This window comes from Notothenia rossii (assembly GCF_949606895.1).
Source record: "Notothenia rossii genome assembly, chromosome: 9".
NCBI lineage: Eukaryota > Metazoa > Chordata > Actinopteri > Perciformes > Nototheniidae > Notothenia > Notothenia rossii.
Genome location: NC_136907.1, coordinates 75,358,834 through 75,370,967, shown reverse-complemented (window position 1 = coordinate 75,370,967; position 12,134 = coordinate 75,358,834). Strand labels below are relative to the sequence as shown.

Here is a 12,134-nt window from a genome sequence, read left to right as displayed (position 1 = left end):
ATTGTTATTGAGGCAATCGATGTTGTGGAAGTCCACACTCAAATCTGAAGATTCCCATTGATTTAAGTATTGAACAAAATATTATTAGACTCAGGTTTTTAGGTCATCAAAATTGATCAAAAGAGAGGAACTGTTGGGGAAATATTTTCCAAGGCCCATAACTTTGACCCAGTTTATCAGTTCATACTGTCCTGACTGAGCACACGCACCTCTAACCTTGGCTGCTGTGCTCTCAGTGTTTTGTCTCCCTGTTCCTGCCTGTTGGCATCAGCTGATAGAGGTGTTTTCTGATTATATCTTGTTATGCACAATGTTAATTATTCTCTCTGAAGTAGCTAAATACATGGGTCTGGGGTAGAGTTCTTCAGAATTGATTGTGGCATCTCAACCGTGTGGTCAACTCGTGGCCCGTGATATGTTGAAGCTCCAAATAAACCGTCAGTGTTTGCCATCAAAACTCAGAAGTCTCCCCCACAAATGTATTATTAGTAGTAGGCTAACTAATACAAAGTCAAACAGTATCAATTTCATTAAGAACTAATGGTAAAATTGTATCTTTATCACTCTTCAAAGACAGCAGAAAACATGCAATATGTAGTATGGAGGGGAATTTGACAGAGGATGAAAGTACTTCATTTCATTTCTGGTAGCAGTCAAATAAGTACCGAGTCCAACAGTGTCAGTTTTATTAAGAAGTTGTGGTAAAAAAAAATATTTGTATCACTCATTGAATATAGCAGGAAAAAAAGTGAAGAGCAGTTGATTTGAAAAAACAAACTCGAGAGACGGCTGATTTGACCGCAGTGCAGAATCGCTGTATAGTTTAAATCTTCTAACAATGTTGTCCGTTTTAGACATAGGCCTATTATATTTACAGCCCTTAATAATATTCATTTTCTGGGCTCAATATGTGTCTTGGCCGTTTTCGTTGTGATTGCTAAATTCACCTTGTTTCCCCTTGTTTATAATATCACCGTTCCAAGCAAACGAGGGCTTTTGTTTTTAAATCACTTCCGCGAGTTTCGCCCCGCCCCTCGCTCCAATCACCATTAGAACATTTAGTAAGGTAAAAAAACAAAAAGGCATCTCAGACGCTCTTCCGCTTACTTGTGTAATAAAGAAAAACAAATGGACCGTAGATACACTGATTAGGGAGACACCATCTGGTCACAACTTTAAATATTTGACCATGTTTATGTGCAAATGAAGAACTCTCACTGGTTCAGAACCTTTTTTCTTGAGTGAGTCTCTTTTCTTTTCTGACTATACGGACTATCTTCTTGTTCTTTTCTGGACCTATCCACTATCTCTTGTCTCTGTCCAGTGAATTACACTTTTGTTACTGGAGCAGGTAAAGCATACAACAGATACTTTCAGCATTATCGGAGCACGAAGTGGAAGCTTGGATGAAACACAGCGAACTTCTAAACAATGAACACCTGCAACTTGGAAGAAATAAAGTTGAGTTTTAGGCGTTCTATTATTGCAATGCAAACCCATGATGTAATGACTGTATGATGTAATAATTTAGTCATTGAATGACTAGTGGGGGTTGCTAGTGAATTAATTTCCGAAAAAAAAAAAAAAGTTTGAGAAACACTGCGCTTGTGGATTGTCAAAGAAAAAAATGTCTATGCAAATGTTATTATTAAGAATAATTGAAAAAAAAATTATAAAAAATATTAATACATTTTTTTTATAATATATATTTTTTAATTTTCCATTTTTATTTTGTAATTATCTCGCGACCCCCACTCTGGGTCTCGCGAACCCCCGGGGGGTCGCGACCCCCACTTTGGGAACCCCTGGTTTAGACAACAAAAACAGAGTGAAGCTCTCATTTCATAGACAATCTTTGAGTACAGACACCGTCCTGCAGAGAGCACACAACCCAACAGCACATTTTTGTTCTGGCATCACTTTACAAAACGTTTGCATTAAGACACTAAGACTAGCTGGTCCCTTGTAAAGGTGAGTCCTCCTTAAATGAGCAGTGGGTGATCAGCAGGTGAAAGGCAGGACACGGGAACTTGATCCAGAGGAGATGTAACGATTATTAAACAAAAAATAGTCAAGTCAAGGGGTCAAAGAAATTAACATTTGTGATTATTCGCAAATCGGTTGCAGGTGGGTGAAATCAGGCTTAGGGAGTAACGTATTACATGTAACAGCATTAGGTCATCAGGATACAAAATAGACGAATGTACGCTCTTACAGTTACAGAAGCAGCTGACGACCAACACACTTGTGTCTTTTGAAATGATTATGCTATTCAAATATTTTGTCACAAACATTGCAGCTCTATTTTTCCTCTGCTGTGTGGACTCTCATGTGTGCCTTTAAATTATCCCTCCATGTAAAAGTTTTTTTACAGACTGTACATGTGAATGGTTTCTCTCCTGTGTGGACTCTCATGTGTTCCTTTACATTTCCACTATGTGAAAAAGCTTTCTTACAGACTGTACAGGTGAATGGTTTCTCTCCTGTGTGGACTCTCATGTGTTCCTTTACATTTCCACTATGTGAAAAAGCTTTCTTACAGACTGTACAGGTGAATGGTTTCTCTCCTGTGTGGACTCTCATGTGTACATTTAAACTTCCAATCTGTGAAAAAGCTTTCTTACAGACTGAGCAGGTGAATGGTTTCTCTCCTCTGTGTCTTCTCATGTGTACATTTAAACTTCCAATCTGTGAAAAAGCTTTCTTACAGACTGAGCAGGTGAATGGTTTCTCTCCTGTGTGGACTCTCATGTGCACCTTTAAATGTCCACTCTGTGAAAAAGCTTGCTTACAGACTGAGCAGCTGGATGGTTTATTTTCAGCACTACGTTGTGGATCACTGACAGATTCATGTCTATTTTTCAGTGAGTTTGAGCCTGATGCAGGTTCTCTGGTCTCTTTCCAATCAGCAATGTCTTCAGTGTCAGGTTCTGAAGAGTCTCCTGCATCAGGTTCAGAAGACTCTTCAGTGTCGTCTTCAGTCTTTGGTTGTAAACTGCTCTCTGGATCTGAGTTCCTGGCTGGTTCTGGTCCTCGACAGTCATCTCCATCAGCTTCTGTTTCCATGTGTTCAGTTTGTCTTTGATCAGGCTGTGAGGACTGAGGTCTCTCTTTATCATCTTCACTCTTCACAGGGTCAGGAGTGAAAGTGGATTTGGTGATATCAGCCTCCTCCAGCTCCTGAAGCTGCTCTCCCTCCTGACTGATCCTGAGTTCCTCCTGTTCCTGCTTAATGTGTGGGGGGGGCACTGGGTCCTCCTGGTCCAGACTGGTGCTCCACTCCTGCTGTTCAGGGAGAAGCTCTTCCTTAACCACCACCGGCAGCTGGACATCTGCAGGAAACAGGAAACACAGTCAGAACAAACTGTTAAGTGTTAGCATTCAAAAATCTAATCACCATTAACATGGGTGACATTTTGCAGCCCTTATTAATGCCTTTGTTTTTATATTTTCACCTTATCTTTCTTAGTCCCACCTATTGTGTATTTTTGTTGGCTCAATTCACCTCATGTAGCCCCGCCCCTTTCCACTTCCAGTTAAAAATGAAAAAGGTTTTTTTCTTCTGGCTGCAATGCAAACAATTGTATTTGGGATTGTTCACAGATACACTACGCCTACAGTATAGAATGTAAATACTCTGTTACAAATAAAAATCCTGCATTCAAACCTTATTTAAGTAAAAGTATGCAAGTATTAACAGAACATTTTACATCACCTTCTTATGTAAAAGTAATGATGGTGCAGTAAAATGTTCCTTGTCAGTGTTTAATTTATGATGTTTCTTGATTATTATGTATGTTGCATTTTACTGCTGTACATGTTCAAAGTTGCGCTTGTATAAATGATTATAGATGAAGGAACCTGCTAAATATTAAAATGTGTGTTTTCTATATACAGTACCAATCAAAAGTTTGGACTCCTTCTCATTCAATGGTTTTTGTTTATTTTAATTTATTTCTACTTTGTATATTAATACTGAAGACATCAAAACTATGGAAGAACACATATGGAATTATTTAGTTAACAAAAAATTGTTAAGAATTCAAGAATATGATTTTTATTTTAGATTCTTCAAAGTCGCCCCCTTTTGCCTTGATGACAGCTTTGCACACTCTTGGCTTCTCTCAGTCAGCTTAATGAGGTAGACACCTGGAATGGTTTTCCATTAACACGTGTGCCTTGTCAAGAGTCAATGTGTGGAATGACTTGCCTTCTTAATGTGTTTGACACCATCAGTTGTGTTGTGCAGAGGTAGAGTTAGTGCACAGTGGAAAGCCCTATTTGACTGCTGTTGTAATCCATATTATAGCAAGAACGACTCAACCCAGTAAAGAGAAACGACCGTCCATCGTCACTTTAAGAAATGAAGCCCAGTCGATCCGGAAAATGTCAAGAACTTTGAATGTATCCTCAAGCGCAGTCGCAAAAACCATCGAATGCTATTATGAAACTGGCTCTCATGATGACCCCTCCTGGAAAGGAAGAGCAAGAGTTACCTCTGCTGCAGAGGAAAAATACATCAGAGTTACCAGCCTCAGAAACCGCAAATTAAAGCACCTCAGATTAGAGCCCACATAAATGATCACAGAGCTCAAGGAGCAGACAATCTTAACATGCACTGTTCAGAGGAGACTGCGTGAATTAGGCCTTCGTGGTCCAATTGGTGCAAAGATCCACTAATGAGGATGAACAACAAGACGAAGAGAATTGTTTGGGCCAAGAAAACACAAGGATTGGACATTAGACCAGTGGAAATCTGTACTTTGGTCTGATCGGTCCAAATTAGAGGTTTTTGGTTCCAACCTCTGTGTCTTTGGGAGAAGCAGAGAATGTGAGCGGATGGCTTCTGCATAAGTGGTTTCCACTGTGAAGCATGGAGGAGGAGGTGAGGTGGGGGGCTTTGCTGGTCTCACTGTAGGTGATTTATTCAGAATTCAAGGCACCCTTAACCAGCATGGCTACCAAAGCATTCTGCAGTAGCCAGCAAAATATAAATCATATTCTGGATTATTGTAACACTTTCTTGTTAACTAGATCATTCCATATGTGTTCTTTTATAGTTTTAATGTCTTCAGTATAAATCTACAAAGTAGAACCAATTTAAATAAATAAAAAACTTCAAATGAGAAGATGTGTCCAAACGTTTGACTGCGTCTAATACTAGTGTATATCTCCCTCAACAAAAAAAAGATATATATATATATATATATATATATATAATATATATATATTTAAGCAATAGATCACGACAGGCCGTGGTATATGCTCATTATATCACGGCCTGAAGTGAGCTATTGCTTTTATAAAACGGTTACCAAGCGTGGCAATATGAAAGAAAAATACACAATCTAATTTAAATAGTTTTTATTAGCAAATAATGATGTTCAAATTAAAAGTCCCTCCGTTGCCTTCTGCACGAAAGGTGGTTGCTATGCAACAACTCTAACAGCTAGCGAACATATTAGACAGAGCGTTGATCCATTATTTGGCTATTTACTTACATTCATTTGTATGTTGCCGTTTATTGTGCACCCACTGAAAAACTGTCCAGCATCAGTAGCATGGCTAACGTGGTTACTTGTACAGGTTGAGGTTGTTCTAGGCTGCTGCTTGGCGTGGCAAGAATATTGCTCCACTTTCTCCGGTCCCCGAGATTCGGCTTCCAGTAGCTCTGGAGAGAGCTTTCGCACCTGTGGCCACTAACGGTCATAATTTCTCTGCTTTGTTTCAAGACCTGCATCAGAAAGCTTTTGAATGGTGGTACTTTTCCAGTTGGTCTACCTGCTCTTCGTTAGGTGCTTTTTTTTCTGGAGATAGGCACTGCTCAATCCACTACTCCATAGTAAGACCCCCCCGGAGGTCGAAGTTAATCTTAAATGTTTCAATGTTATGCTTTGTCATTTTGTTTCGTAACGGAAGAAATGCAAATATATTTATAAAACTGACAAGTAAAATCAAGCAATCTGATTGGTCGATAGTGTTTTTGCGGACCTCTTTGATTACAGATTTGAAAACATTGTTGCTTGCTTTAAAAGTAGCACAATTCATTATGTCAAACCTTGGAAAGTGTCTAGATATCCCTGCCCTAATGCCAAAGGAACTGCACACTGAATATCTTTTGCCGTTTGATGTCTATGTCTGGACCGCTGCGAGTGTGCATCCAGACTCGGTGAGGAGGACACTATCGATACTGACTCAGCAATCACTGTAAGTTATATTCTTGTTTAAATAGACTTCTCTCTTTCATTTATTCTACTCTGTATAATTGTTCTGTAGTTATTGTAGCTAAAACGGCGATTTCTGAGAGATTTTAAAATCTCAGATCTGCTCTAGTCCAGCAGCTGTAACTCAGGTCTCAGTGAGTCACGCCCCTCAAGTGTGCATTCCAAGAGGTTGGAAGACTCTGCTGTCGCCCATCAGCAGAAAATAGTTAACTAATTACAGCGGCGTGCCCCCAAAGCTGTGAGAACTGAGCAATCAGGTATCCATCTTAGGTTGCGTTTTCCTGGAGCGTCAGCTTCAGCGTCAGCCAGACGAAGACTGACAAAGACATTAAGAGTCACGTGGGAGGCAAAGAGGAGGCAAATCCTACTCTGATTGCGCCAAGTATCGCTGGTGTTATTTAGTTTTATTCAATTCTCTTGGGTTCTCTAGCCCCTCATGCTATAATCATGTGTATTTTCTGCATTCCTGTTCATGTGTCTTCTCGCAATTATCACTGGCCCCGTGTTTCTCCTAATCGATTTCACCGGCCTGCTCTCGTCTATCCCACATGCTCCACTGAGATCCAACATCTCGTTTCAGGGGGCCTGTGGAACTGCCAGTCAGCTGTCCCTAAGGCTGACTTCATCTCTGGCTACGCTTCCCTGCAGTCTCTGGATTTCCTTGCTCTCACGGAGACCTGGATCACTCCATCCAACACATCCACCCCAGCAGCTCTCTCCACAGCATATTCCTTCTCCCATACACCCAGACCCTCTGGCAGAGGAGGTGGCACTGGTCTCCTGCTCTCTCCCAAATGGAGCTTTTCCCTCTTCAAGCTACCTAATTTCACTCCTTCTACCTTTGAATTCCATGCCGTCACAGTAACCCATCCTATACAATTAACCATTGTTGTTCTCTACCGTCCACCAGGCGCCTTGGGGGACTTCTTGGAGGAGTTAGATAATCTCCTCTCACACATCCCTGAAACTGGCCCTCCCGCTGTACTTCTCGGAGATTTCAACCTCCAGACAGGGAAGATATCTGAACTAACATCTCTGTTAACCACCTTTGCTTTCTCACTGTCTCCATCCCCACCAACTCATAAAGCTGGCAATGTCCTTGATCTCATATTCTCAAGGAACTGCTCTACTTCTAACCTCTCTGTAAACCCGCTCCACACATCCGATCACTTCTTCATTTCATTCTCTCTACCCCTTTCCAAACATAACAACCTCATCTCTTCTAACTCTGCTCCTGTCCGCCGTAACCTCCGTTCCCTCTCCCCCTCTACCTTTGCCTCATCGGTGCTCTCAGCCCTCCCTTCCTCTGACTCGTTCCAACTCCTGCCTCCAAACGCTGCTGCAAAAACTCTCCTCTCTACTCTCTCATCCTCTCTGGACTCTCTCTGTCCTCTCACATCGCGGCCGGCTCGTCAGTCCCCTCCTGCTCCCTGGCTAAATGACGCACTGCGTGCTAATAGAACCATCCTTCGGGCAGCAGAGCGGAAATGGTGGAAATCCAAACACCATGACGACCTCCTAACCTATCAGGCTCTCCTCTCCTCTTTCTCTGCTTCCATCTCTCAGGCAAAAAGCACTTTCTTTCAAGATAAGATCCAATCTTCCTATTCCAATCACAAAAAACTATTTTCTATCTTCTCCACCCTCTTGGACCCTCCCAAAGCACCTCCCCCCTCCTCCCTTCTGTCAAGCGACTTTGTTAACCACTTTGAAAAAAAGGTTGATGATATTCGCTCTTCCTTTTCTGACTCACCTTTACTCACCGCTGGGTCACCAGACCCTCCCTTCACCCACACACTGACCTCCTTCTCCCCTCTCTCTCCAAGTGAGGTTCTTACCCTCGTTACCTCTGCCCGTCCTACCACCTGTTCTCTGGACCCTATCCCCTCAAACCTCCTTCAGACTATCGCTCCTGATATTCTACCATTTCTCACCCATTTCATCAACACTTCTCTAACTTCTGGTCACTTTCCAAACAGTCTCAAGGAGGCAAGAGTAAACCCTCTCCTTAAGAAACCCACTCTCAATCCGTCTGATGTTATAAACTACAGGCCCGTCTCTCTCCTCCCGTTCCTGTCTAAAACACTTGAACGCGCTGTCTTTAAACAACTCTCCTGTTATCTCCATCAGAACAACCTTCTGGATCCGCACCAGTCTGGTTTCAAGGCAGGTCACTCAACAGAAACTGCTCTCCTTGCTGTCTCTGATGAACTGCACACTGCTAAAGCAGCCTCCCTCTCCTCTGTCATCATCCTTCTGGACCTGTCTGCTGCATTCGACATGATGAATCATCAGATCCTCCTTTGCACTCTCCAAGAACTTGGAGTTTCAGGCACTGCACTTTCCCTCCTCACCTCATACCTCAACGACCGCACCTACAGGGTTACTTGGAGAGGGTCCGAGTCCGACCCTTGTCAATTAACTACAGGGGTCCCTCAGGGCTCGGTTCTTGGTCCCCTCCTCTTCTCCCTGTACACAAACTCGCTCGGGTCTGTCATTAGCCCGCATGGTTTTTCATACCACTGCTACGCTGACGACACCCAACTAATTCTGTCCTTTCCCCGCTCAGAGACCCAGGTCGTCGCACGCATCTCTGCTTGCCTAGCAGACATCTCTCGGTGGATGTCTGCTCATCACCTCAAGCTCAACCTTGACAAGACTGAACTGCTCTTCCTTCCGGGAAAAGATTGTCCCACTCTTGACCTAACAATCAACATCGGCACCTCTGTTGTTTCCCCGACTCAGACTGCAAGGAATCTGGGTGTGGTCCTAGATAACAAATTGTCCTTCACTGCAAACATCGCTGCTACAACCCGCTGCTGCAGATACACGCTTTACAACATCAGGAGGATACGTCCCCAGCTGACCCAGACATCAGCGCAGATTCTGGTCCAGGCTCTCGTCATCTCACGCCTAGACTACTGCAACTCCCTCCTGGCTGGTCTACCTGCATGTGCCATCCGACCTCTGCAGCTCATCCAGAATGCAGCGGCTCGTCTGGTCTTCAACCTTCCCAAATTCTCCCACACCACACCGCTCCTCCGCTCCCTTCACTGGCTTCCAGTAACTGCTAGAATCCACTTCAAGACACTGGTACTTGCGTACCATGCTGTGAATGGATCTGGCCCTTCCTACATCCAGGACATGGTTAAACCGTACACCCCAGCACGTGCACTCCGCTCTGCATCAGCCAAACAGCTCGCTGCACCCGCACTGCGAGGGGGACCCAAGTTCCCGTCAGCAAAAACACGTGGGTTTGCTATCCTGGCTCCAAAATGGTGGAATGATCTCCCCATTGAAATCAGGACAGCAGATAGCTTACACATCTTCCGACGCAAACTGAAAACTCATCTCTTTAGACTCCACTTCGAGCGATAGAATTACTAACAAAGCACTTATATACTAATAAAGGGCTGGCTTTCTAAAGCCAGTTGAGAAGCACTTGAAATGTTTGGCTCTATGAAACCTGATGTACTTATATGATTCTGTTTTCTTAAAGGTTGTATCTTCCTGGTCGAACGCACTTATTGTAAGTCGCTTTGGATAAAAGCGTCAGCTAAATGCAATGTAATGTAATGTAATGTAAAAGGGAGGGTTTCTGCCCCGTTACTTCTCCGCTGCTTTCTTGTTCCAGTATGAAAAGAAAACTGCAGGCAGTTTGCTTTTCAGCCCAACGGTATACTGTTTTTCTTAGACGCGGAGGGATACTGACTTGTTGTGTAAAGTAACTTACAATTCTACCCGTGGTATACGCTCAGTATATCACGGCTAAGAACCAATCAGATTGCTTGATTTGACTTGTCCGTTTTATAAATACAGAATGTATTATAAATACATGTTAGCAATAATTGATTGATGAGATTTTACATTAATTTATATTAATTTTTTAATTACTTAATGACCTTTGTACTAGTTCCCCTATTCTTTATCAAGTAACATTTTAGATTAGTTTAATTTATTATTTAACATATTTATTCATTGATTTCTTTATGAATTATTCTCGCACAATTTGAATTAATCGAAAGTGTTGTTATTATTTGCTTTTTACACATTTAAAATGAAAAGGTGAATAAAGAAGCACATTAAGACTAAAGTATCAATGTATGTCACATTTAACCAACTAGTGCCTACATGTATGGGTAATATTTAAATCAGTAAATTAAATGGCATATTATTCAATGTATGTATTTTTATAAATATATTTATTTTGGTAGGTTTGCTCTTTCGTAATACATTTTAATTATAATAATAAAGTACAATTGTCTAATAATACTTACATACTTTTTTACTTAAATAAGATATTAATGCAGTACTTTAACTTGCAATGGAGTATTTTCACAGCGTGGTGTTTGTACTTTTACTTCAGGATTTACTACCTGCAGCAAGTGCTGAAAAAGGGTCTAAAAGTGTTATTAATGTGATAATAAAGTGCGACTGAAGAGTTAATTAAGGGTAAAGAGAACATACCTGCTCTGTGTATCCGAAGCTGAGGCTGTAAAACAGCGTCCAGTAGTTTCTGGAGTCTCTTGATCTCCTCTTTGGAAAGAGACAGCTCCTCCTCGAGCTCTCCTATCGTTTTTTCAAACAGAGCAAATATCTCTTCAACAGTGAGTCGCTGCTTCTTCAACGACAGCAGCATTTGGACTTTACTCATGTTTACTAGATCACCTTTTCCTGCAGACTCCGTTAAACACACCGTTTCTCTCTCCATCAAACTCTTAATCTGACTAGTGTTGCTAACGTGTTTCCAGCTAGCATGCTAAGCTAGCTCCTATAGTCCGAGGTAAACGCTCCAGAAAAAAGAGCACACAGTCCATTCAGAGGTTTATCCAAAAACACAGATGATGGATCAGTAGCGCTGGAGCTCACACACACTTTCTCAGGAACACAGAGAGAGAGAACCGTAGCGACGAGACGCTGTTGCCAAATAAGATGTGGGACGAACAACTGGTGATATTCTCTAACGGTAGGCAGTTGTATCAGGGGCGTGTACAGAGTGGAGCTGGCTGTGTCTTAGAACAGGAAGAAGAGGGAGGGCTTATCAAAAATCTGAATCATTCCAGGAGGAGGAGCAGCGCTGAACTGTTTCCTCATTTACAAACGGGGTCTCGCTTACAACCTGCTCTACATTTAAAAACAGTCTTCAGCTGTAAAATATTTGCTTTAAATTCCGGCTTTCGTAGCACACAGCTCCAAACTTATGGTAGCAGTGGTGTAAGAAGTACTCAGATATTCTACTAAAGTAAAAGTAGAAATACTACAGGGTAAAAATACTGTGTAACAAGTAAAAGTACAAAAGCATTGGTATCAAAATATATTTAAAGTACCAAAAGTAAAAGTACTCCTTATGCATAATTGCCCTTTTCAGAATCGTATATATATATATATATGTATATATATTGAGTTACTGGGTTACTATAATGATTATTGATGTGTTTTATCACAGTTAGTAAATGTAGAGCTAATTTGAATAACTTGATGTCCTGCTGCTGGCTATCTTATCCTATAAATAACTGTCAAAGTGTGTTTAATAATTGATTTATATTTTTGAATGATCTACTAATCTATATCTAATGAGTAAATAAAAGCTATCAAATGAATGCAGTGGTGTATTATTGATTATTAAAGTAACCTGTGTTGTCAGTATCAAGATATGAGTTTGCTTAAATATATGTGTGTTTAATTACTTTGTATCAAATAATAGCGATCTGTGTGGCCAGAAGCTGGAGATGTGAGGGGTGAAGCCTTTGTGTTTGGAGTGGGATGTGAGCGAGGGGACATCCTTATTTGGACAATAGCTCAAATCTCTGGAATGCTTGCATGGTAAAAAAGAGTGTGCGTTACAAATGCTTAGGGCAGATGGGTGTGTGTTTTCATTGCAGTAAATATATGTGCTGTGTGATTACTGTT

At 41.5% G+C, this 12,134-nt stretch overlaps 1 protein-coding gene across 3 annotated transcripts; it reads right to left on the bottom strand.

Annotated features, from left to right (window-relative positions):
• Window positions 1–671: 671 nt before the first annotated feature.
• LOC307017887 (uncharacterized protein) lies at window positions 672–11,429 on the bottom strand. Of its 3 annotated transcripts, XM_079647788.1 has the most exons (3): window positions 10,893–11,429; window positions 10,692–10,793; window positions 672–3,332 (listed from the first exon to the last, which is right to left on the bottom strand). In XM_079647788.1, the coding sequence occupies exons 1-3, from the start codon at window positions 10,933–10,935 to the stop codon at window positions 2,302–2,304; spliced, it is 1,176 nt and encodes a 391-aa protein (XP_079503914.1). In that variant the 5' UTR covers window positions 10,936–11,429; the 3' UTR covers window positions 672–2,301. The 3 variants fall into 3 exon arrangements, with proteins under 3 accessions (XP_079503914.1, XP_079503913.1, XP_079503915.1); XM_079647787.1 differs by having other exon boundaries at window positions 10,692–11,429; XM_079647789.1 differs by lacking the exons at window positions 10,692–10,793; window positions 10,893–11,429 and adding an exon at window positions 4,325–5,169.
• Between the last annotated feature and the right edge of the window lie 705 nt (window positions 11,430–12,134).

Coding starts and splice junctions, on each gene's coding strand:
- LOC307017887 (XM_079647787.1), bottom strand. CDS start 10,935: ATGGAGAGAGAAACGGTGTGTTTAACGGAGTCTGCAGGAAAAGGTGAT. Junction 3,333..10,691: donor GCTTCGGATACACAGAGCAG/GTATGTTCTCTT, acceptor TGTTTCCTGCAG/ATGTCCAGCTGCCGGTGGTG.